We start from the raw sequence: 27,216 nt of genomic DNA, 5'->3' as shown, positions 1-27,216 counted from the left end.
CGAGTAACTCAAAAAATTAATTGCGATTAATCGCAGTTTTAATCACACTGTTAAACAATAGAATACCAATAGAAATTTATTAAATATTTTGGATGTTTTTCCACATTTTCATATATATTGTTTCCTGTGTTGTAATTGAAATCAAAGTGTATTTTATTTTTATTACAAATATTTGCACTATAAAAAGGTAAACAAAATAAACAGTATTTTTCAATTCACTTTGTACAAGTATTGTAGTACAATCTCTTTCTCGTGAAAGTGCAATTTACAACTGTAGATTTTTTTTTTGGGTTATATAACTGCACTCAAAAACAAAGCAATGTAAAACTTCAGAGCCTACAAGTCCACTCCGTCCTACTTCTTGTTCAGCCAATCGCTAAGACAAAAACATTTGTTTACATTTATGGGAGATAATGCTGCCCTCATCTTATTTACAATGTCACCAGAAAGTGAGGACAGGCATTTGCATGGCACTTTTGTAGCTGGCATTGCAAGGTATTTACATGCCAGATATGCTAAACATTTGTATGCCCTTTCATGCTTTGGCCACCATTCCAGAGGACATGCTTTCATGCTGATAATGCTCGTTATAAAACTAATGTGTTAATTAAATTTGTGACTGAACTCCTTGGGGAAGAATTGTATGTCCCCTGCTCTGTTTTACCTGCATTCTGTCATATATTTCATGTTATAGCTGTCTCAGTTGATGACCCAGCACATGTTGTTCATTTTAAGAACACTTTCACTGCAGATTTGACAAAACTCAAAGAAGGTACCAATGTCAGATTTCTAAAGATAGCTACAGCACTCGACCCAAGATTTAAAAATCTGAAGTGCCTTCCAAAATCTGAGAGGGACGAGGTGTGGAGCATGCTTTCAGAAGTCTTAAAAGAGCAACATTCCGATGTGGAATCTACAGAACCCGAACCACCAAAAAAGAAAATCAACCTTCTGCGGGTGGCATCTGACTCAGATAATGAAAATGAACATGCGTCAGTCCACAGTGCTTTAGACTGCTATTGAGCAGAACCCATCATCAGCATGTCCCCTGGAATGGTGATTGAAGCACAAGGGAAAAAATGAATCTTTAGTGCATCTGGCACGTAAAGATATTGTGATGCCGTCTACAACAGTGCCATGAGAATGTCTGTTCTCACTTTCAGGTGATACTGTAAACAAGAAGCAGGAAACATTTTCTCCTGCAAATGTAAACAAACTTGTTTGTCTGAGCAATTGGCTGAACTAGAAGTAGGACTGAGTGACACTTGCAAGCTCTAAAATTTTACATTTTTTATTTTTGAATGCCTTTTTTTGCACATAATTCTACATTTGTAAGTTCAGCTTTCACGATAGAGATTGCACTACACTAGTTGTATTAAGTGAATTGAAAAATAATATTTTTTGTTTACAGTGCAAATACTTGTAATAAAAATAAATATAAAGTGAGCACTGTACACTTTGTATTCTGTGCTGTAATTGAAATCAATATATTTGAAAATGTTGAAAACATACAAAAACATTTAAGTAAATTATATTCTATTATTGTTTAACAGTGCAATTAATCATGTGATTAATCATGATTAATTTTTTAATCATGTGATTAATCATGATTAATTTTTGTAATTGCTTGACAGCCCTAATTCTCACACGTACGATGGTGCATTTCACTGCAAGGTAACCTAGTTACGTACACGGAGTCCGCCATTTACACGTATAGAAAATGCCAAGCAGTATTTCAATCTGACATGGATCGATTTATTTTTCAAAAATGAGAAGGGTGCACTGGTGGTGAAGATAATGAAAGTCCCAGACTTCTTCTTTACTGGATCGGATGAGTACCTGTTGCCTCAGTGTGTTAAAATATAATTGTTATTTTATATTTTTATTTATAATATTTTATTCTTTTCTAATTAGTAGAGAGTAGGGCTGGGTCTTTCCCTTACACAGCACAGAAATTCAGATTTTAACATTAAACAAATAAAAAACCACAATATAGTCTTCAAAACTGGACAACTATTGTTTTAAAACCAACAAATAACCCAATGTGTTCTTTTAACAATTTTGTTAACATTTTTGTGTTGCTTATTGTTCAGTTTTATACATTGTACTTTTATACATTGTGTTTTCCCTGTTTGAACACCACATTTTGATCTCAACATTTTTTAAAGTGCAGTGTACTAAAACTGTTCTTGAAGCATTTCTTCGAGTGCACATTGCTAGGAATTTCTATTATTACAATTGTTTACATTAAAATGAAAAGGAAACATGTACATTGTTTATTTACGGTGTTATCGTTTACATGTATGTAATAATTAAAATAAATAATTTTCCTCAAGAAGTGTTAATAGTGGGCCGCAGTACCAACTGCAGCTGCACAGGTGGGCCTCAGGGAAAAATGTTTGTGAACTCCTGAACTAATGTATCCATTACCTTCTGATTATCATTCCATTAATCTCCCTCTAGGAACCTCTAAGGAACAACCTTTAAGTATCAAGACCAAGTCCTTAGGCACTGTTTAAACAATTGCTGGTCCCAAATTAAATGAATGGATGGGTCCTTTGCAGCAGTGATTCTCAACCACGGGTCTGGGCCCCCCGTAGGGGCTGCGAGCAGGTTTCAGGGGGCCGCCAAGCAGCGCCGACATTAGACTTGCTGGGGCCCAGGGCAGAAAGCCGAAGCCCCACCGCATGGGACTGAAGCCCAGGGCCCTTAGCCCTGCCACTTGGGGCTGAAGCTGAAGCCTGAACAACTTAGCTCCGCGGGGGCCCCTGTGGCATGGGACCCCAGGCAACTGCATTATTTGCTACTGCCTAATGGTGGCCCTGGCTTTTGTATGCAGAAAAACAGTTGTGGTGGCACAGGTGGGCTTTGGAGGTTTTTATAGCATGTTGCAGGGGCCTCAGAAAGAAAAAGGTTGAGAACCCCTGCTTTATAGTTTGTGTCGATCCTTATGATCTATCAAGTGGTATGTTAAACAAAGTACAGAAGTATATATCCCTGGGATGCTTAGAAAGTTACAGCTGTTAGCCAGCTGGGCGAAATGCTGATGGTGATACCAAAAAAACTGAGGCTGTATGATGAAAGGGTAGCTGCTGTAGAGCTCTTCAAGGCTTTGCAGAGTCTGGAGTCTCCTTGGAGCTTAATCAGTCTATATAAAACTTATACTTTTATTTTACATAAAGTATTTCCTATTAATCAGGGCCGTCTCTGAATTTAAGAAAGGTATTTTTATGTGTTTTTCCAAACTGAGATTTTTGCTTGCTTATATTGGTTAATATAAAATCATTTATTATTCTTGTTATTATCAGTCTACCCAATTATTATCCTCATTACTTTTCTTCTTTGTCACTAGGAACCAGCTGTGCTCTTTCCAATCAGAGACAAGATTTCTCTTAGACAACTGGCAATTCCTTTTCAGACTGCTTTCCCATCTGTAAAATCTGTAAACTTACTTTCTTTCCCTCACTCTTTGCCTACCTTGTGTACTGATATAGTAAGGTTTTTGAGACAGGAGCTCCTACTCTTGTTCAATACCTAGCACAATGAGGCACCAATCTTGTTTGGGCCTCCAGGCACTGTAACTACTATTGCAACAACAATTGTACGATCAACACAAGATGCAAACTTCCAAAACATATACTTTCCCCCAGCCTATATTACAGGATGAGCTGGCTCAGGGCTTCAGAGAGGAGCTTAGTGCATCAGGGAGGTGAATACCAAATGTACTTTCAGCAATATATCATGAAACATGTTCACATCTAAGCAAACCAATTTATTCTGTGGAGGGGCACAAAACTGAACAGAAACACTAGCAGCTGAAATGATGGTTTCCCATCATGACAAATGTTCTGTATGAAATCAACTGCCAACCAAACAACCATCGTGAGATCCCCTTCAGACCTGTTAAAGCAGCATTGCCTCAAGTGAGTTGAGTTAGTGGCGCACTGCATTATAGCATTTATCAACTTTGTTCTGTTTAATTATTAAAACTAAACATGTTTCATCTTTTATACCAGTATCTGACAAAGAAAATTTCAGAAAGTTCACCTCCTTTGAATTTCTAGTTGGAGTGTTGGACTAGACATTCAGTGACTGCACCTTCCTCTATCAGAGCCATGCAGCTACTGTATGAAATGATGTACAGTTACATCATTTCATACAGTAAAACAGTTCAATCTCTGTGAATATAAATTACATGTTGAGGGGCTCTATGAGGAAAAACAACCAACAGCAGGGTGCAAAAAAGATATCAGAAAAAAATAGGAATAAAGCTTATATTGCCCTGAAATTTTCAGATATTTTTGGATGAATCAGACTCTGCATGACCCAGTTTCACATTCAGAAACCAGAAATGTTGACTGATTTTCTAAATACATGCAGATAGCATTTGAATACCTGCATTGTACTTAATCAGGCAAATTATCAAAAGCGAATTTTCTCTGAAAGTTTAATGAAATATGATTGGTAACTTTCAATTGCATTTACTAATATGATACAAAATAGCTTTGCTGTTATTGATCATGCATTCTACGCAGCATGTCAACAAATTATCAGTAAGTACAACAGTGAACTTGCAGCACAAACTGCATCAAAACCAGGTGGAGAAGAAAATATACTTTTACTAAAAGAAAGAACTTTTTTATCCTACTCGAATATATTCTGTTGATGATAAACAAGAGGCATTGAGAACACAAATTTATTTCTATTGAAACTATGTAAGATAGCTCCACTGATACTATGGTAATGAACACTGCAGAAATGTATAGCTGCCAGATTTTACTCATGGTGAATAGTATATCTGAAATCAATAGGACTCATTGAGGAGTAAGGAACTACTCAATGTGGGTAATGTAGCAGAATTTGGCTCTATTTATTTGGACTAAAATCACATATTGCACGTAAACCTTTAATTCCAGTTGCAAACTGGTGGTCCCAGTTTTACATATGATTAAAAAAAGCTTATCTGTCACCACAGTACAAGAAGTTTAGAGCTTAATCCTTCCTGATTCTTACCAGGGTGCACAGTGGGGCTAGGGCAGAAGGACCTTTATCCATCTGTTGTGCAATCTGTAGACAAGCCAGTCTGCTCAGTAGTCCCTAGTCCCCGGGTGGTACATGGCACCCTGACGTGGGTGAAGAGAAAGTAGGGTGATGGACAATCCCCACTTTGTAGTGGCCTGAAGAACAGGACTGGCGTATAAGGGAAAGCATACACAATAAAAGGGCTTCATAGTGGGGACACTCCTCCTGCACACTGTGGAGTTGGGACAGTGAAGAACTGCACATCTAACTCAGGGGGGCTATGTCTAATGGGACCTTAATGGTGTATTTTAAGAAAGAACATGCTTAACTATTAAAGTATTTAATTGGATATAATTTTAAAGATGTTCAGATCCTTGCAAACATGAAGAATTTCAAAGAGGTCATAGTGTACCAAGGTGATTATACATTCAATGTCAGGAGGAAACCCAATTTAATAATTTTTCTTCAAGATATGATTAGCAAGACATTACATACTCAAATCCACATGATTTTGTTCAGAATGACAATCACTTATGTCTGGAAGACCAAAACCTATTATTATCATTAATGATCCACACACTAGGTAATTAAATACAGAAAGCTGGCATGTGACTACAGATTCTGATGCAGCTACCAACTTTGTTTTTATGTCATAATTTCTGAAAGCAACAAAATCAGGATGATGATATATAGATACAGAGATAGGCCACAATATAATTGACAAAATCACCAAAGGATGATTTGGCTAGAATTGCATAAAGTTTTTCAACTGCAACTTTTTTTGGCAAACAATGCAGATTTGGCAACATAGAAACATTTCACATATCTGTACTGGTTTCACCGATTTCAGTCAAGAAAAAAAATCAAAAACATTCTGAAAAAAGATAATGTTTCATTTCAACATTTTTGAAACTAAAAGTTTTGATTTTTCAATTCAAAATAACTTTTTGCTTTGAAATGGCCCATAATAATTCAAAAAAGGCTAAAACCGGCTTGGAATAGAAACGAAACATGTTCTTTTAGGTTGAACCAAATGATTCATTTATCCTGAAACATTTTTTGTTATTGTTTTTCAATTGGCAGAAAATTTTGGGAAAAAATGTTTTTTGTTTTGATCTGAAACTTTTTATTATTGGAGTTGCCAGGGTGTATTATTGTATATTATTGAAAAATGTATTATTCACTCAGCTCTAGATATAACAATGTGGGTTATTTATGCTAGTTTTATTATTCTTTAACAGTTAATCTTTTGCCTGTATTTTAAATAATTTTGGATGCAAGCCTATATTATAATGGGACTCACAGAATATGTCTACACTGTAATTAAACATCCATGGCTTGTCCATGTCAGCTGACTCAAGCTTACACGGCCCTAGCAACTGGGCTTTAAAATTGCTATGAAGCCTCCATGAGTCCCAGAGCTCAGGCTCCAGCCCAAGCCCAAGCCCAAACATCTACAATTTCAATTTTACAGCCCTGCAGCCCAAGCCCTGCAAAGCCAAGTCAGCCGATACAGGACAGCCACAAGTATTTAACAGCAGTGTAGACATACCCCAACACCTGCTAGGTAAAACTGTTCATGAAGCCACTGAGTAAGCAATATGCATAGCAAGAGCAACACAAAACACCATTTTTCAGTTTTCCTCTCACTACAACTGCGTTAGGTACCACATTAAAAGTAAGCACTTACGAGCATTTGGGCCATCCATAGCATGCACCATTTCTAAAAGATGGCATAACCCAGTTTTGGGAGTGGGGGTGGGGGGGTTGTCTTTTTTTACACAGCCAAAACTCCTACTGCCCTCAGTAAGAACATTGTTTGAGAAAGGCATGCAGGACTGAGCTGGCTGTACCAAATTCCACACCACTTAAACTATGCAAGGAGGCTGCGGAGGGAGGCCAGGGGCAGAGCGGCCTGTGTACCTCTCAAATGGCCATGGGATGTTGATGATGGCAATAAAATAACATTAATCTCTTAGATAATGTTTTTCATATATATACAGTAGAACCTCATTTATCCAAGACTCCATTTTCTGGTTCTCCATATTAATCTAACAACCAGCCACCTGGAGCTAACAGCGGTGGGGCTCAGGCTGTCAGCCCTGCGCATGGTGGGGCTCCTACTGTCAGCTCCTGGGAGGGTTGACATCCCAAGCCTCGCCATGCACAGGGTTGACAGCTCAAGCCCCATGCCCATTCTCCAGTTTACTCAGAGTTTTGGATATTTGATCTGGACCGAGTACTTTACAAAGGAAGGAAAATATCATTACTCTCATTTTACAGATGAGTAACTGAGACATAGAAAGCTGGAGTGACTTGCCCAGGTCACACAGGAGGTCACTGGATTTCATCTTTCAAGCTCCACTATAGTTCACCCATAAAGAACTGGAAAACCCCAGGTCTATAGGGATGGAATGGATTTTATTCCTGGGAAATAACATGGATAGTGGCACAGGGAATGAATTGACTTGCTAACAGAATCCTGTTTTACTAAGTTATATTTTCAGTCCAGAATTCACAAGTGAAATACTGTGCGCGTTTATGACACTATATGCAAAATGAGAAATAAACAACAACAATAGTAGCTTAATGAATTATCTGCATCTATAGATACTGGGCCAAAATCTGCCATGAATTACATCCTGTGAAGCATCACAGAATTTGAAATTTTATGGAGTTCCACCTACTTTCATTCAAAAGTCCTATTTTGGAGGGGGGGGCGGTAATCAAATTTAAAAAATCTGAAAATGAATTTCTGCACTGGAACACGAAAACTGCAAAATTTCATGTTTTGAAATAAAATTCAACTTGACAAAGTTTTTGATAGGAAAATGGCCCAGAATTAAGTAGCGAACATTTTAGTGAAATTTTGCAAAACTAATATTCGCTATTTAAAATGAGAAAGAATATGTTCATTAGTCATTCAGTGACCGGATGTGTGCATACACATCGACTCCATGGGTGCTCTGGGGTAGCTTTGCAGATCAACTCTTCCCCCTCTCTCCATCCAGCCCTACCGCCTGCCGGTGGGCCCCGGTGATCATCTCCTGCTCCTCCCGCCCACAGTGATCATCTGTTCAGTGGCGGGCAGGAGGCACTGGAGGAGAGGGGGAGAAATGGGGGAGGGAAGGGTTGGGGGTGGGAAGAGACAGGGAGGGAGTTGGGGAAAGGGGTGAAGTGCGGGTGGGGCCTGGGACAGAGTAGGGGTCAAGTGCCCCCTGGAAACTCAGAGCCTCTGAAAGTGTGTATTAAATCGGTAAAATGGGCAAAAGAAAGGACAAACTGCAGACAGGAGTCAGCCAGAGATGCAGCCAGTAGGAACAGAAGCAGCCAAAGCAAGGATTGATGCACTAGGAGAGAGGAATAAAATGGGGGCCAGGCAGGGCCACCCCTTCCACCAGCATCCTCCTGAATTCTGCAGGGGAGAACTCCTTCCTGGGATCACTAGGATCCAGGTGGTGCCTCCTTTCTCCCACTCCATGCGGAGCTTCACTCCGCACCTGTCTGTTTAGATTGCAACACTTCCTCTTCAGGGTAGGAACCTTCTACTACTGTGTCCACACACTGCCTAGCACAATTGGGCCCCAATTCTTGGTTGGCCCTTAGGCAAAACTGTAATAAACATGAACGATAATATAGACGCTGGCCTGGACAAGAGATAGTGCAGAGCCACATGATCTTGTGACAGTTTTTTGGGGTGTCCAGGACTGTGGGTCACTGCTATTCTCCAGCCTCCAGTGAGAAGGAGTCTCTCATGTGGTAGCTGGATGTCAGCTCCCTGACACTGCCAGCTCTTCAGCCACTCAAGCACTCTTCTCTGGCCTCTGCCAGTTCCCAATTTGCTTTACAAATTAACACTTGGTGTACCCCAGTCCCTGAACACCTCAGAAGCATCCTCCTGTGGAGTCCAGCCCCTTCACTGAACACTCACAGTAATTACAAGTTTTGCTACTTGCCAGGGAAGAGCATACACACATCAGCTTGTTTGATTGAATTGAGTACCAACTCTAATAATCGCAACATAACACAGTAATCTATTTATAGTGAAAACTAGTATAAGTTTATTAAAAAGATTGTGAGAAATGATAATAACAAGTTACAAATAAAATAAAGTATAAAATACTTCTCCTAAACCAAGACTTAACTATAACAAGCTAATCATGTCTAAAGCAATTTTTTACTTATGACCTTTCTTGCAACATTTCAACCGAGGGTGGTTGAGATCCTGTTTTCTCATGGGCATAACCATATTGCCCAGTTACCTCCTCAAGTGGTGGATAAAAGAGGTGTCCTGTTGCCTTCCTCTTATCCCCATACTCTCTTGATTTGGTCTCCACATCAGAATGACTCCCTGTGGCGTCCTTTCGAGAGTGCTAGCTCCAAAGTGTCTCCCATATTCCTGTTTGTTTCACATCTTTCCCTGCCTCCCAAATTGTTTTTCCTGTTGACTTTCACATGTAAATAGGGATGTCTTTGTGTTAGCTTTACAATGCTGAGTTTACACATGAACTGAGGCAGGTGATTCCACATCCCTTTGTCTGGCAAAAACACCTTGCCAATCCCGCCTACATACATACAGCTTCTAAAATATCACCCATACATGTATCATGCAATGATTAAGAGGATCAGTATGACATAAGCTTCCATTAGACATCTTACATGATCGTTTATGGGTAAATACGGTGAAAGCAGTGTATTAGGTGTCATGAGTTTGTCAGACTTGATAGGAGTGGCTGTTCCAGAACAGGGAACCCTTTGCCAGTTGGCATTTAGGAGTTCTTAGGGTCACAGACCCTACTGGAGGACTTGGGAAGGCACAATTTCTGCAGGAGAACTGTGCAGACTGCACCATCCTTTAGAATGGTCCAGTCTACTCCTCTCTTTGTGGCTGGTTAACTCTGCAGAAGAGTGCAGAGGAAGGTGGGGTCATGCCCCCACCTCTTAATCTTATGCTGCCCCTTTGGAGTATTGGATGTCTCCACTGCCACACCAAGGGAGCCATGTGGGCACTCAGCTGCAGCTGTGACAAGTCCTATGTAGATAACCTTCAATGGTGGGGAAGGAGCCTTCTTGTGTGCTCTCTTCCTCTCTAGGAGTCACATAAGGACATGTCACGATTTCGCCCTTTACTGCAAGGCATTTTTCAGATCTATCACTTGAGCTATTTTACTTATGAGCATACAGTTCAGCAGCATAGAGTCTGATCCTGAAAACTTTGGTTCACATGATAAAGAGTTTTCAGGATTGCTCCCATAATTATTCTAACAGTGCAATTTAAAGAATTAAAATTATACAAACTCGTAAATCCATGAGATAAAATTACTTAAGGAGGTACTTACGTATATAGTATATTTCCTTCAAACAAACTTTCCACTTACACTATCAAATCTAATAGCAATCCAATGTGTTTTCAAAGATCAAGAACTGACTGTTTCATAGGTTTTCACCCCAATTAAATATTCATAAACATTTTAATTTCCACTGGTTGTCAAGAACTGTAAGAATGATCACTGATGATTTCATTAAGAGCTTGAACTGAGGAAAAAGTTCTCAATGTACTGCTTCACCAGATAAATCCATAAATGATTTCATACCCAAGATAAGGAAGCAATCTGATCTTTAAAATTAGTGTTCAATCTCCCTTTCCAGTAATGCACCCCATCAATACAGTACAACAAAAAAAAAAAAGAGAGGATAACGGGAGAGTGTAGAAATGGATCATTACAGCTACTGCAGTGATAACCTGTATAGAACAGGCATGCTTATCAAAGGGGAAAAACAGCACCCCATAATATGTCAGCCTCATGAATATTTACTTATAAATAAAGCAAGCAAATTATGTTTGAGATTTATCAAAATTCTAATGGTTCAATTACACCCCCTGCTAATAAATTGTTACTGAATCACTATTTGGAGGCTTACGCATTTTGAGAAGATGGCCATAATTATCCGGCATCCTTGAGTGGCATTATGCCACTTAAATAAAACATGAGTTATCGGCATTAAATAAGAAAGAAATAAGCCTTTTTTCCCTCTCCAGAGAGGAACAAAGGTGTCCTTGAATAATTAAGATGTGTGTAAAGCCATCTGTGCAGACATACTAAACATTTTCACTTTGTCAATCACAAAGTACTAAGAAAACTCTTAGCAACCTCTGTTCACACCCCACCACACTCTCAATTAACTCTTTTAAAATACATGATTTGGCAAACATTTGTGAATCGCATTAAAGAGATCAGATTCAATGCTAGTCCTGATGAGCAGAATCTCCCCTCTCCTAAGAGTCAGCAAAAGCACCTAAGTGAGTTTTGACCACTGCAATTTTTGAGGCTGTGGGGCTCACTGTTTGAGGTACTAGGACTGTCTGTTCCATGGACCTGTCACATTCCATCCCTCTACTCCCACAATATCTTTTGAGTACAGATCCCTTTATCTTACTAGTGGAGACAGGAAAGAAGGGCTTGCTATGCCTACTTTCTTGGCCATGCAGTGGGTTTTTCTCATTTAGTATATGGTTTGGCCATAAGAATGGCCATACCGGGTCTTCCAACAATGGCCAATGCCAGGTGCCCCAGAGAGAATGAACAGAACAGATAATCATCAAGTGATCCATCTCCTGTCGCCCATTCCCAGCTTCTGTCAAACAGAGGCTAGGGACTCCATCCCTGCCCATCTTGGCTAATAGCCATTGATGTACTGATCTAACATGAATTTATCTAGTTCTTTTTGGAACCCTGTTATAGACTTGGCCTTCACAACATCCTCTGGCAAAGAGTTCCACAGGTTAACTATGCGTTGTGTGAAAAAATACTTCCTTTTGTTGGTTTTAAACCTGCTGCCTATTAATTTCATTTGGTGACCCCTAGTTCTTGTGTTATAAGAAGGAGTAAATAACTTCCTTATTTACTTTCTCCACACCAATCATGATTTTATAGGCCTCTATCATATCCCCCCCTTAGTCTTCTCTTTTCCAAGCTGAAAAGTCCCAGTCATTTTTATCTCTCCCCATACAGAAGCCGTTCCATACCCCTAATCTTTTTTGTTGCCCTTTTCTGAACCTTTTCCAAGTCTAAAATATCTTTCTTGAGATGGGGAGGCCACATCTGTATGCTGTATTCAAGATGCGGGCTTACCTTGGATTTATACAGAGGCAATATGAAATTTTCTGTCTTGTTATCTATCCTTTTCTTAATGATGCCCAACATTCTGTTTGTTTTTTTGACTGCTGCTGCTGCGCTGCACATTGAGTGGATGTTTTCAGAGAACTATCCACAGTGATGCCAAGATCTCTTTCTTGAGTTGTAACAGCTAATTTTTTGGCCTTCCTAGTTACATTTTTACACTTTGTTTGCCAGAGTTTATGCTCCTTTCTATTTTCCTCATTAGGATTTAACTTCCACTTTTTAAAGGATGACTTTTTGTATCTCACTGCTTCTTTTACTTTGTTGTTTAGGCATGGTGGCAGTTTTTTGGTTCTCTTACTATGTTTTTTAATTTGGGGGAAAAAATTTAAGATGAGCCTCTATTATGGTGTCTTTAAAAAGTTTCCATGCAGCTTGCAGGGATTTCACTTTTGGCACGGTACCTTTTAATTTCTGGTAAACTAACCTCCTCATTTTTGTGTAGTCCCCTTTCTGAAATTAAATGCTACAGTGTTGGGCTGCTGTGGTGTTTTTCCCACCACAAGGATGTTAAATTTAATTATATTATGGTCACTATTACTAAGTGGGTTCAGCGATATTCACCTCTTGGGTCATATCTTGTGCTACACTTAGGACTAAATCAAGAATTGCCTCTCCTCTTGCGGGTTCCAGGACTATTTACTCCAAGAAGCAGTCATTTAAGGTGTCAAGAAACTTTATCTCTGCATCCCATCCTGAGGTGACATGTACCCAGTCAATATGGGGATACATGAAATCCCCTTTTATTACTGAGTTTTCTATTTTTATAGCCTTTCTAATCTCCCTGAGCATTTCACAGTCACTATCACCGTCCTGGTCAGGTGGTCAGTAATTATATCCCTACTGTTATATTCTTTTTATTAGCGCATGGGATTACAATCCTTAGAGATTCTCTGGTATAGTTCATTTAAGATTTTACTTCATTTGATTCTATGCTTTCTTTCACATAGAGTGCACCTACCAGCACCACTTGTTTTGTCCTTCTGATATATATTGTATCCTGGTATTACTGTGTCCCATTGATTATGCTCATTCCACCAAGTTTCTATGATTCACATTATATCAATATCCTCATTTAATACAAGGCATACTAGTTCACCCATTTTATTACTGAGACTTCTAGCATTTGTATATAAGCACTTTAAAAACTTGTTACTTTTTAGCTGTCTGCCATTACATGATGTAATTGAATGGGACTCTTTTTCATTTGACTGTTTCTCATCAGCTCCTACCTGTACTTTATCATTTTCCATCCTTTCCTTCTTATGAGGACACAGAGAACCTCCATTAATAAATCCTCCCCTAAGGAGGCTGTAGTAAAGAATAAATAAAAACATCAGGATTGGGTCTAATATGATTTACAAATCATGACTGTGGATGACATTATGTAGTCTCTCACTTCTGCAATACATGCACACAGTACTTTATGCATCTGCTCATGGGGATTGCTTGCAAAACATTTTTCTCTCTTTCACACTTCTTGGCCAGGATCAATATTCCATTCTACTATTGCTTGACTATTGTCTTGCAGTGTTGGATGCTTCTGGTCCCAATCTTGCCTCTGAAGTTTTTTTTTTTCATTGTCCCTCTCCCTCTTCTGGTAAGGGTCCCAGAGGCCTTTTATCCTTGCCCTCCTCCTCTTGTCCTTTTACATCATATATCATCCACTCACATGGCTTCACCTATCATCTTACACTGAGTCACAAATCTTCTGCTCTGTTTCCCACAACCAATTCCACATTTCAGCATGTTTCTGAAATTTCCACCTGGATGGGTTGCCAATAGCTTAAACTTAAAACGGCTTACACTGAACTCCTTATTTTTCCTCTGAAAATTTCTTCCCTTTCCCCTTTATCTGTCTCTGTTGACAAGGCTACAATGTTTTGTCACTTTGGCCTATACCCTGAGGGATCATTTTTGACACTTCCATGTCCTTCATCCAGATTGTGAGCAAAACCTGAGGCTTTTCTTGCTTGACATTTATGAGATCTGACCTTTTCTTTCTGTCCAAAAGGTAAACACTTTCATGCAGGATATTATCACATTCCACCTTAACTACTGCAACTACTGCTATTCCAGCCTCCTGGATGTCCACATTGCCCCCACACCAATCCACTCGAAACACAACTAAACAAAACATGCCAATCTGACAGTATTCCTTTCCATTTCTCAATTGGGCCCTGATTCGCCACTGTATTACTCCAGTTTTACACCATTATACCCCCAACGGAGCTCTGCTGATATAAAACTGGTGTAACATAGTGGAAAATCAGGTTCCTAGTCTTCACTTTCCAGATCCTAGCAGACACTCCTTCCTACTTAACCACCCTTGTCTCTTACTGCATTGCCTTCTGCCTGTTTTGCTCAGCCTATGATGCCAGCCTTGATGCCTCACATTTGACTGCTTTTCCAGCGCATGGAATACCATTCCTGAATTGGTCCTCTTCTCATTCAAGGCCTGATCCAACAAAAAATATATGAACTTCCTCCTTCAATGTATGTATACATCTGCTTAAATTTAAGCATAATTATAAATTAATTATTAATTAATTAATTATAAATAAATTTAAGCATAATTGCTTTCCTGGATTGGAGTCTCAAATACCTACCTAAGACTCAGGTCTATTACAATTCCTTCAAAAAAAAAAAGAATTAAAGACTTTTGTATTTAGTTAAATTTATTTACTTGTATTAAAAATTAGAAATAATGGATGCTTAACATAAGTCTTTGGTGAGTAACCACAAAATCTTATTGCCATCATTCTTGTTGTCTGTCCTTCGCCTATTTAGCTCTTCCTACTCTTCTGATATCCCTTTTGTTGCATTATTTATGAAATTAGATTGTAAGCTTTTCAGGCAAGGGCCAAGTTTTATTAGTATAGTGAGATGCCACGCATACTTTTGGCATTATAAAATAATAAATAATAATTCCAAAACCAGATACTGTAATAGTTCAAAGATCAGATGTGCCAGTTATTTTCCAAACCATACTTGAAATAAAGTCTCTTTCCTTGGGCTCAGAAGGTTGCACAACCCTTCTCCCTGGGGCCAGTGATTCTGATTCGTAATCTCTCTAGCATGTAATATCTCTCATTGGCTCACGGATTGCACAGCCCTCCTTCTTGGAGATAGTAGTGTCTGTAGAGCTCCCCTCCCACAGAAGAGCTTCTCTCTTTCTGAGCACCTCCTAGCAACTGAGCAGAGATAGCCTTTTATCAGATGGCTCAGGTGCTCATTATTCAATTAACTGTCTAGTTCACCTTGAGCTTGGACTCCCCTTAAAGGGGCCAGTAACCCTGTGAATAACTTTGTTATATCACCCTCATCACTATAATACCTGAATGCAATGAGGGGATCTCATGAAGATAATGGGGAGTAACTAAGGACCTGATTTGATCTGCAAAACTTTTATTATGAGTGATATGTAAGGAGGAAAAAAATCCAGCTTGATTTTCACCCCAGGCTGACAGTTAGGAAATACTTTTCTTTCTTTCTTTCTTAACTTGTAAAATAGCAATATTTTAAAGCTTGGATACTTTAAATTAGATATGTCCTATATCCAAATTTTTTTCCTGCTATTCAATTATATTAATTATCTGCAATTCACACAGAATCACATTTAATATGGAATTGGTTACGATACAAACATGGAATCCCACCCTGACAGTTTAGAGTCACTTTTCACAGTAAAACTTCAGCTTAAGTGTTTTTTCCTGAAGTGATAAAACAGACTGATTTGTATTGCCCAATTAAGATCCAATTAGATGAAAAAAGTACCAAAAAATTGATGATGGTCACAGTGAAATCTTTATCCCCCTAAGACAAGTTTAAAGAAAGATTCTTTGTAATAGCAGAGAAAAGGTTATTTGTTGTATTTTTTCTATGATAGTCGTTCATTCATTACCCATCTGTCTTGTGACATCTCTTAATGTCAAAGCAGGCCCCAAAATAATAATGTGGAGGATAAAACAGCTAAGCAACTTTAATTCAATAGAAAAAATAAAAGCCAATTTGTTCTTTTCAATTTTCTCTGATTTTCTAAGTCAGGAAGTGGCTTAGTATTGTTAGTCATTAGTTGGAAGTAAAATATCGACTATCCAAAATGTATTAAATTGTTTTATTTTTAATAAGTAAGGAGAAAGAATTCCTCTTTAGACTTTAGCAAACCTTTATGGACTTTTTCTTTTCTTTTTTTCTGAGCATTAAGTTTAATCTTCAGCTTTTTTATAAAACAACAGTAAATTGCAAAATCCATTAATGGTAACTTTATTTTCTGTTCTAGTCTCTTTTTTTTCTGTTCTAGATTAATTAAAATAATTGTGCATAGAATTCTATTTATTTTCATAACAACCTATATGCATGCACTCAGAGAGAGAGAGAGAGGTTGTAATAGAAATATACATATATGTATACACATCATATATACACACATCTAAATAACGTGTATGTATTACTGTATATATATTGGTAACACATTAACTTTTAAAAATGCTATTAAATTACTTTACCTTAATAAGTAAAGAAAAAAAATGGTCTTCAGATTTTGGCTAAATTTTTTGATTCATTTTCGCCCTTTTGAAGCTTAGTTTAAATTTCCACATATTTATATATATGCATACATACAGGGGCCAGCTATATATGGAATGGAATCCATATATACGGATTTAAGTTGAATCCTATGTGATTCTACCCAGTGATTTTGCTCTCTTTCTCTCTCTCTCACACACACACACACACTTTGGAATTTAGTGGGTAACTCCCCACCCCCAGAGCAGAGAGGACATTTAAATAAATATTAGAGAAAGCATTGTAAGGAAGGCGTACTGGGGAAAATTTTTGTTGGACGTTTTATATTATATTATCACAGACCTTTTTAGAGGTCACAGTCAAGATCTGGACTCCATTGTGCTAAATGTCATATAAACTCACATGATGTATGAAGTGTAGTTGCTGTGTTGGCCACAGGATATTAGAGAGACAAGGTGGGTGAGGTAATATCTTTTATTGGACTATGTAATGGTGGTTGGGTGTGTCTGCCGTCTTTAAACAGTTCTGGCCCTGGTATTGGGCAGTACCCCAGGTATTCTTCCCAGGAGGCAGTGCCCTCTTGGTCTGTTCTATCCCCAGATCTCTCGCTGGGCCTCTGAACAGCTCAGATCCCTTTCTCAGGGTTATCGCTGTCCAGTTGTAGGACATTTCCCTAGTGGCATATAGGGGGGACCAAGTCTGGCTACTACTCCAGGTCCCAGCCCAGGGACCCTAAGAATAGCAGCCATGTGCCACCGTGTTACTTTAATGAAACTGCTTTCAGTTCCCTGGGCCACTTCCCTGAGGCCCCAGCCTTCACTGATGCTTCACCCTTACGTCAGGGCTCTCCTATATTTAAGGCCCAGCAGCCAGCAAGAAGCTCTTTCTCACTTCTCTGGTCCCTGCCAGCACTGAGCTGTCCATGGTACTGCAGTTCCCTTTGGCCAGCCAGGAACACCATCTGCACTCCTCTGGTGCGAGCAAGTAACTGTCTCTGGTTCTGCATCTCCTTTTTATATGGCCCTCTTGGGCACTGATTGGCTGCTCCTTGCAGCCTCTCTGATTATCTAGCCCTTTGTAGCCTCTCTTGGCTGCTCAGAGGACTTAGCTCCACTGCTCCTTTCCTGGGATGAATGTGGCAGGACCCTGAGGCTTCCAGCAGGGGATCTCCTGACCACCTCATCACAGACCAACTTCTGTGAGAGAGACAGAGCTATTCAGCATATTTGGAGTTGTATGTAGTGGTCAGAGGGTTATAGATGGTGAAACTGGTGAGGATAATATTTCATTTCTTTTCTACTTCCTGAGCAAATGCAAGAAACAAAACATTATCCCCAAAGGTCTCACCATCTATTACCTTCTGACCACTCCATACAATTCTAACTATGCTGAACAGCTCTGTCTCTTGCCAACAGAAGTTGGTCCAATGAAAGATTATTACCTCACCCATCTTGTCTCTCTAAAACTCATACAATGACATTTTCAATACTCAAAACATTGACAACAGTAGCTGTTGGAATTGGTTTCAGGACCTTCGGAGGGAGTGAACTATCTTGCCAAATCACCACTTTATCTATGGTCTGGTGATATATTACAGAATTCTTTTGTACATGTCTATTCATTAGAGCTGGTCAAAAATTTTCTATGGACAGTCTACGTTTCCATAGGAAAAGCAGATTTGCAAAAATCAAAACCTTTTCCTGGAAGGTACCAATTTCATCTAAATTGTCATGGGAAATTATCAAAACTTCTCATTATGATAATGACAGTTAAATATTTATATTATTCTATTCTATGCTATTGTAACAGTCAAAATGATAAAGTTGAAACAAAATGATTCAATAAGATCAAAATGAAATATTTTGGAATATTCCTTTTTGTGAAAAAACTCAGAGATATATTGCCTTTTCATCAAAATTTGGGACAAAGTCAAATTTTGAAGTATCAGAATTTACCATAGGACAGAAAATCCATTTTTCATCCAGGTCTACTATTGATACAGTGGCTCCAAAATATCCTCTCTCCTGGCCTTGTTCACATAGTTCACTGGATTTACAGATAACTTGAAATGAATAAATCAAGAAGGGAATATGGCTAACATACTGGTGGAGGAGTCCTGATCCAGGACCCATGGACTATGACCTAAGGAATTGATCAAGATTTGAGCTATGGCTGTGCAGGAGGCAAAGAAAATAATTGTAACATCCCTCATAGATAAAGCTAAGATTTTGTCATGGCTGTCTTTCGTAAAAATCACAGACAGGTCACAGGGAATAAACAAAAAATCATGGAAGCCCATGACTCCTCCCTGGGTCCAGCACCCACTCCTGCTGGGACTCTGGCATCCCCCTCACCATCCACAGTGGCTGAGAGAGCTGCTGCCCTACCCCCACCATGCATGGCGGCTCAAAGGGATTGCGGCTGGGAGCTGCGGGGTCCACCCTGATGCCCCTGTTGGCTGGGAGCTTCAGGTACCCTGGCAGCAGCTGGGAGCTGCAGAAGCCCCCTGCAGTAACTGGGAGTTGCTGGGGCCCTGCCAGCTGACAGCTCCAGCCCTGCCGCCCCAGGGATGAAGCAGAAATGTCATAGAAGTCTCTGGAAGTCACGGATTCTGTGATATTCATGACCTTCATGATATAATATTAGCCTTACTGTCACGTTATTGACTTGAACTGGGACCATATAGAACATGGTTGCAACCAAGTTCCTGTAGTGGCACCAAATCTTGTATAAAGGGGATCAAATAAGACAGGTTATGGTTTGCTGGTTATGGTTATGTGTGCTATCATTTTTGTAGTTAAAGTTTTGTAGTTAAAGTTATGAATATTGGCTCTATACTGTCTGTATTTCAAATTTACGCTATACTACTGGGTGACACCCCAGACAAGCTGGTGTCCGCCTAGCCTGCTTGATGGCCCATTAAGGACCATCAGCTATACAACTGACCCACTGAGAGAAAGCAGACATGCCTTGTGATTCATGCCTACGGATAGAACTCTGAGGTTTTTCCAGGCCATGTGATGGACAGCTTGTCTTTGAGACAAAGAAAGAAAGATCACATGGTAAGAGAATATAAAAAGCTGCTGCAGCTCCTCCATCTTGTCTTCAATCCTGCTTCATACCTCTGCTAACCTGAAGCTTTGAACCAAGGACTGAAAGACCCATCCCAGCTGTGGATGTTCTTCAGAGACTTGATTTGAACTTGCAGTTTATTCTATCACTGCTGCAAGCCTGAACCAAGAACTTTGCCATTACTGTAGGGAATTGATTCCATTTAACCAGTTCTAGCTCTCATCTATATCTTTTTCCTTTTACGAATAAACCTTTAGATTTTAGACTCTAAAGGATTGCCAACAGCGTGATTTGTGGGTAAGACCTGATTTGTATATTGACCTGGTCTGGGGCTTGGTGCTTTGGGATCAGGAGAACCTTTTTTCTTTTACTGGGGTATTGGTTTTCATAACCATTCGTCCCCATAACAAGTGGCACTGGTGGTGATACTGGGAAACTGGAGTGTCTAAGGGAATTGCTTGTGTGACTTGTGGTTAGCCAATGGGGTAAAACCAAAGTCCTCTGTCTGGCTGGTTTGGTTTGCCTTGGTGTGCATAGAAACCCCAGCCTTGGGCTGTAACTGCCCTGCTTTAAGCAGTTTGTCCTGAATTGGCACTCTCTGTTGGGTCCCACCAGAACCAGCATTGTTACACCTTCATGACATAATCTTAGCCTTTCTCATAGCATACACAAGTCATACACAGTGGAACTGCTCCCAGTGGTGGATAATTTGGTTAATGCGAGACGACTAATTGTAAATCGAGTAGAGATTTTACATGTGAGGAATTTGCAGGTTACTTTGAGGATACCGTCTCTTGAATTGAGACAATTTGCTGAGTTCCTTAAGTGACAGGGAATTCCTGAGGGGACAAAATGGAGCCATTGCTGTTCAAGTTTCACCCAGCGTTGCTCACTGAGCTCCTTGAAATACTGTGTGTGCTTCATATTCCTCCTAACCTTCTACTGAAACTGCCAAACTTTGTAAGTTACAATAACATCCTTTGTAATGTGAACACCTGAACTACACACCTCACTAATGTCCTTAATACCAAATACACAGAATACCAAAGAGATCCCTGATGACAACAAAGCTTCAAGCAATATCGACCTCAGCTGGAAATCTTAGAACACTAAAATAATTAAAGTTTCAGAATACCATCTTAGTAGAATTTTCAAAATGACTTGAAAACAAATGATGGGGGTGTGAGCAATCAGGATTAATTCCTCCTCAAATCACTGGATGTCTGATTAGGGCTAGAATGTGCATAGTCTTACTCCCCCAGGGCAGAGAACAGACACTGACCAGCCATTGTGTTCCCAGGCACACAAACTGGAGAAATCCATCTTGGACAGCAGTATTAGTCTCCACCTGTCTTGAGTGTGCTCCTTCAGTTGAGCATGAGGACTAGCCAGCCTGTCCTCCAGACAGATTAATGAGCTAAACTGTGTTACTTTAGGACCACCCAATTGGCTGGCCAGCCTGATTGTCTGAAGAAGCCAGCAGGACTGTTTTTAAGCTCTTCAGCAGCTGCAATTACTCATACCCCTGCCTTGTTTCCAGCCTTGCCATCCAGCTTTATTCTTGTCCTGTTCCAGTCCACTCCAGCCTTGCTTCCTCCTGCCTCTGGCTCCAACCCTGGGCTCAACACCTGGGTCCTGACCCCAACTCTGATCCTTGACTCCAGTCCCTAGCTCCCGACTCCTGCTCCAACCACTAGCCCCATTTGGGACACCACCAAAGAAAGCTATACGGGAAATAAGAGGGTGGGGCTATTGCCCTAATCCCCATCCACAATGGCTACCAGAGTTAGGCCGGCAAAGGGAAATGCACACTGACCTCTGTGAAAGGGCATAGCAAAAGCTGCTAAGATCTATGCTCCCCTATGTTAGAGGAGGCATTGCACCTGGCTAAGGCACAATGGGTCTGAGAATGGCTGCCAGTATTTAGCACCTCTTCAGCCTTACCATGCAACCTCAAATCTTTCCCTGATGTTGTAAGATCCTTAGGAGACAGACTGTGTCTTTCTCTGTGTTCTGTATAGAGTTCAACACAGAAATGACATTAATGAAATAATACATAGTAATAATAAATAAATATTGATACTATTAACCTGAATTTTTATAGTACTCTCTTTACAGATCTTAAACATACAATGGGCCAGATCCTCAGCTGGTATAAATTATCCCAACTCAATTAACTTCAAAGGAGCTAGACTGATTAACATCAATTTTCCATTTTGTGTCTGGATTTTTTGCAAAGGGATAACACAGTCAGTACATATTAAATATGACTTATATAAGTATAGCCTTAGTATTTCAGCGCTTCTCAGTGTTAAAAAAAACTATGTACTGTATTTAATTATAACCGATTTATGTGGAACTCTGTCAAAATATTAGCATTAGCTTTTAATGTGCATTGCAAACACTCTCTCAGAACACCACTCCTCGAGCATTTGGAGTGTTTCTTCTTCTCCTTAGTATTCTAAACATTAACAATCAAAATTAAACCCTTCTGACAGACTATTTTTGGCTTTTGTTGTCCTCAGTGTATCATTTGGTCACCAGTGTTCATGAACCTCCTTGATTACACAAATAGATATTACCCATCAGAAAAGATAACAAGTCAAAAATGTGCACGGTTCTGTCAATCAAGAGCTTCACCAGGGAACAGTGATAAGAAACCAGTGGCAGAAATAAACTTTATCCCCAGATCAACCAAGCTCAGTTCAAATACTACATTTCCAAAAAGGGCTATTGATGAACTGTGCTGTTTTGTTGAACACTAGTATGTCACATAGACTGGAAACTCACAATGACTGCAAATCAAGGAAATGACAAGCTTGCAAAGTTGTGTTTTGTTTTCTTTTTAAGCCACAGAGCTGTTCCAAATGCAGGCAGTCATGGGTTTGCTTCCTGCCTATTCTTTTTATCATCTGTGCCATGAAGCCGGATAACTTCCCATCAAAAAGAAGCTGTATCGTTGATTTGTCAGCCCTGGGAAAAATCATTTGAAATGCAGCCTATGTCCATGATGACAAAGGACAGGCTGGGATAAAAAATTTATGCAAGCTACTGCTGTGCGAGACTCATAATAATCTCCTTTGTTGCTCAGAGGTTTAGGTCACATATGAGGGTTAAAGATTTTTCCCTCTTGGGTGAAGTGTATTAACAAAATCATTTGCTTACCGGAGGATCCTGATCTTCAGCTGAAACAGTAGTGATTACAGTGCCCTTGATTGCATCGGGAGCAACCAGTCCCCTGTAGAGAACTTTGCTAAATACTGGGGAGTAATCATTCATATCCTGCAAAATATAATTAAGAGTTTAGTTCTCAAGTTGAAACTAGACTATGGACCTATCCACAATTGTTCTTTCAAACTATACCCATTCACTCCCTTCCCATTAGAGAACCCATTTGCCACTGTCAGCCTTTCCATACTCTCAATTCTATTACTATCACACAAGCCTAGCACCCAAGAGGAAGATGCCAAATTTTCAATATAATATTATTGTGTGAGGGATCCACGTAAAGTAATTCTACTTCAGAAAACAGTCTGTCACCCAAGTAAATAAAGCTTCCAGGGACTGCAGAGATTCTTATGACATTTCAAGCAATGTCCCACAATATGTCTTTGTTAATTTTCTAAACTGGATGAGCTTGCTCTTTCTGAAAGTGCTTTTTACACTACATGTGACAGAATGACAAGAAAATATAAGACCAGCTTACTATAAATACTTTATGAGAGCCTAAATTATTATTTTCATAGTGACCTATGTATCGTGAAGGAAAAATTTATGTTAGACTCTTTGGGTTTTTTTTTTTCAAGCAAAGGTACATTATATTGAGGAAGGCAGTAAAAAGAAAATAAAAATATAAAACAAAGTTCAACCATGCTCAGCTGAAGGACCATTAATAACTGCCCTATCAGGAGCCAAATACATTTCAAAGCTTCTCTCCAGCAATTCTGTAATTTGTTAATAGGAACAACCATTTACCTTGATTGTGTGATTTATCCTGAAATATGTACTACATAAACAACACAATCAGGATTAAGGCCCACTAAATTTAATTAAAAAAAATTAAATAAAGCTAAACAAGTGCAACTTTAAACCACCGTTTTTATTTTTCATTTAACTTCTGTTTTCTGCTTTAAATCTATTTTCATAATTTGAATATATTAGTAACAGCTTTATAAATTTTTACACTTGCAGAGAAAACAGATGAGTTAAACTCATTAAAAAATACATGTGCAACTTTTTAAATGACCAAAATCAAAGAGGGAGAGCATGGAGATGAGCACATTGTCCCAAATACATAGGAAAAATGCCAACGTGTGAAGGACATGGTTTTAATTAGTCTGCAACTTCATTAACTCGTTTCGGAATTAATGGCAATAACTTGTACAGTGCAGCTCATCATTCCCTCCTCACTCATTTCCAGCTACTTGTGGAAGGTGGCCATCAGTCCCCCCACAAATCCACTACCCTCCCCTCACATAAGGGCTCAGGGGCTGAAAAAAGGGGATTGTTAGGAGCTTTGGTCCTATTCCCCAGCTGCTTTAGGGGATGCCTTCCCCCAGAGTGCACTTCCAGTTCCAGTTTTTCTGGGAGCCAGACCCCTAAAGAACAAATACCTGCACTGGACACCTGCCACTAGTTTGGCTGCCACTCCTCACTGCCCACCAGGTTCCCAAATACTTAATAATTCCCTCCCAAACCAAAAATATATCTGCTCCTTGATCTGGGAGCTGTACTCCATCATCCCTGAATAACTTAGGCACCAATTTATGAAAATTTTGGTGTGCAATTATCAACTTCCCTCTCCTGATGATAAATTTAGCTTTGTAAACCTACAGAGGCCTGATGGAATCCCACCACACTGTCCACTGTAGTATTTCAAACTAGTTTACAGTCTGCCCAAGGAAAAGGTCCTGGATCTGCTCTAAATCTCTCTGTGCCTTGATGATTTAGTCCTCCTGCCAGTTACAAAATTCCAAATAATTTTCACCCTGGTGTACAGTAATCATTTCAGCTGGCCATTTCTTGAATGCTCCTCTTACCAAGACAACTCAGGTGTGCCTCAGCACCAAAGGCCCAGCTGCAAACCTCTAGGGGAACTGGCTGCCCACCTATTGGCCCGTAGCTCCAAACATTGACTCTTCCCTTGCTCCTCATATAACACCCCATCATCCATATCAACTCAGAGTAGCCTCAATGATGAGGCCCAGCTGTGAACTTCCAGGGGGAACTGGCCACCTGCCTGTGGGACAAATGCGAAATAGATCTCTATTGGCAGTCAGGGCATAAATAGATATATAAAGTCTCCCTGCTGGTCCACATGGGGCCCAATGGCTTTCAAGAGCCCGTCTAGCCAGTCCCCAGATCAGGTGATGCCTAACTCCCTTTTTCCCCCCCTTGCCACCAAAAGGAGGGGAAACCATTAAAAGAGCCACACCCTCTTTCTTGTTGCTTGACCAGACAACCCCCTCCTCACCTTGAGGCTGTTGGGGGTTGAATTTTGCAAATTAAAACAGATCAGAATTCTTTACATTGGGTTATGGCGATAGAAATGGGTGCCTTCAAATTTGCTGACCTTTTGCAGCTGGGCATTTTACTTCATCTGACAATGTAAAATGGAGGACTAATTCACACAAACAAATCACATTTTTCTAAATACTTCAAAGTGATCCCAAGTTTGCCAAAAATTAAGGCTCTGCTTTACCTTGCCCCAAAAGACTCATGGTTGAATCTTTGTATTGTTGTGTGTGCGTGTGCACACATGTGTATGTATACACAGAAAGAGTTTTGAAGCATCACACAGCAATCTCAGACTCTAGGAGTTCATCCACACTCCGTTTTCAATTATTACTATTTATTACTTGTAGAACCATAATGGGATGGGATGTTAGATGGGGTGGGATCTGAGTTACTACAGAGAATTCTTTCCTGAGCATCTGGCTGGTGAATCTTGCCCATATGCTCAGGGTTCAGCTGATCGCCATATTTGGGGTCAGGAAGGAATTTTCCTCCAGGGCAGACTGGCAGAGGCCCTGGAGGTTTATCGCCTTCCTCTGTAGCATGGGGCACAGGTCACTTGCTGGAGGATTCTCTGCTCCTTGAAGTCTTTAAATCACAATTTGAGGCCTTCAATAGCTCAGACATAGGTGAGAGGTTTTTCACAGGAGTGGGTGGGTGAGATTCTGTGGCCCGCTATTGTGAAGGAGGTCAGACTAGATGATCAAAATGGTCCCTTCTGACCTTAATATCTATGAAAAAACCCCGTTAAGATCTAGAAGAGAATAAAAAGATGGTTCCTGCCCCAAACATGGGGGAAAGATGCTGGATTCAGCTAGAGAAGTGATCTGATCGCATATAAGGTGGAGGCACCAGAACAGTCAGAGAGTCTAAATTAAAACTAACCCAAGTACAGATTTAGGTACCAGCTATTATGCGCTCCATAGAAATTTTATAGTTCAGGTTTAAGACTGTCTATACCAGGGGGGCTCAACTTCCATAGTAGGATTCCTGCTGGAACAACCCTCCTATTTAGCAATAAGGGAAGGGCAGGTCATGACCTTGTGACCATCTGCCTCCCACCCCAGATGAGGACTCCCAGTATCAATCATGCTGGAGAAAAATCCAATTAACAATGGAGATCATATGCATGTCCTGGGGATATACCCATGTTGCACAAGTCCAGGAAAATAATGGCTAAACAAATCTTAAATACAGCTCTTCTAATTTTATCTAAATTTTGCCTCCTATTGTTAGGAAAAGGGAATGAGGGGTGGGTATAGTAGGTCAGGGAAGGCTCTGCCTTCCCTGGCTGCAGCTGTTGCCATGGGACACTGGGCTGGTGATGCTGTGGCCCCGGGCCTGCCGGCACGACTGGGGCTGTTCTGGCCGGGGCTTGGATCAGTCGGCTGGCTGGAGCTACTCCGGACAGGGCTTGGGTCAGTCGGCTGTCTGGGGTCAGCCTGGGGCTCCTCTGGAGGTGACGGTGGGGGGAGGGGAGCAGAAGAGTGGCTTGGGGTTCCAGCCAGTCAGGGGATTCTCTGGTCACAGGGGGGCGGGGGGCTGGGGGCTCCACCTGCGGTGGGCAGGGCCTCGTGCGGAAGGGGTGGGGCCGTGGCGCTAGCCTCTCCAAAGGCAGGGGTGGTGGGGTCTACCCGTCACACGTGGAACAGGGAACTGACATTTTCAAAATGTAAAAAAAAACCCAAAAAAACCCCACCCACATCCCACCCAACATCAACAACGCTGCACTAATTTATCAATACGTTTAAATATCCAAACACAGAAGTCTATTAATCCATTAGATGCATAAGTATTAGCTATTAGATGCGTAAGTAAATATAGCATTTGCATTGTGGAAATGTTAATGATACTATGAAAATCTTGGTCAAAGTTTTCAAACAATAGTATCCTCCAGTTA

At 40.2% G+C, this 27,216-nt stretch overlaps 1 protein-coding gene and 1 long non-coding RNA gene across 7 annotated transcripts in view; one reads left to right on the top strand and one right to left on the bottom strand.

Moving 5' to 3' along the window:
* The window catches only part of LOC140914859 (uncharacterized), a 58,151-nt gene extending 54,241 nt beyond the window's left edge, over positions 1 to 3,910 (top strand). The window contains exon 5 of the long non-coding RNA XR_012160020.1: positions 3,353 to 3,910. This is a non-coding gene — a long non-coding RNA (uncharacterized LOC140914859). The remainder of the gene's footprint in view (positions 1 to 3,352) is intronic.
* Positions 1 to 27,216, bottom strand: part of PCDH15 (protocadherin related 15) — a 1,335,873-nt gene that overhangs the window by 160,676 nt on the left and 1,147,981 nt on the right. For 5 of the 6 annotated variants that reach the window (XM_073353680.2, XM_073353679.2, XM_073353690.2 and 2 more), the window contains one exon: positions 22,968 to 23,084. In XM_073353680.2, the coding sequence (XP_073209781.1) occupies positions 22,968 to 23,084 (117 nt within the window). Of the gene's footprint in view, positions 1 to 22,955; positions 23,085 to 27,216 lie in introns of those variants that run through there. The other variant, XM_073353689.2, reaches the window with a different exon arrangement.

This window comes from Lepidochelys kempii, chromosome 7 (genome assembly GCF_965140285.1).
Source record: "Lepidochelys kempii isolate rLepKem1 chromosome 7, rLepKem1.hap1, whole genome shotgun sequence".
NCBI classification, from domain to species: domain Eukaryota; kingdom Metazoa; phylum Chordata; order Testudines; family Cheloniidae; genus Lepidochelys; species Lepidochelys kempii.
The sequence above is the reverse complement of the archived record's forward strand: the minus strand, read 5'-3'. Positions and strand labels throughout refer to the sequence as shown.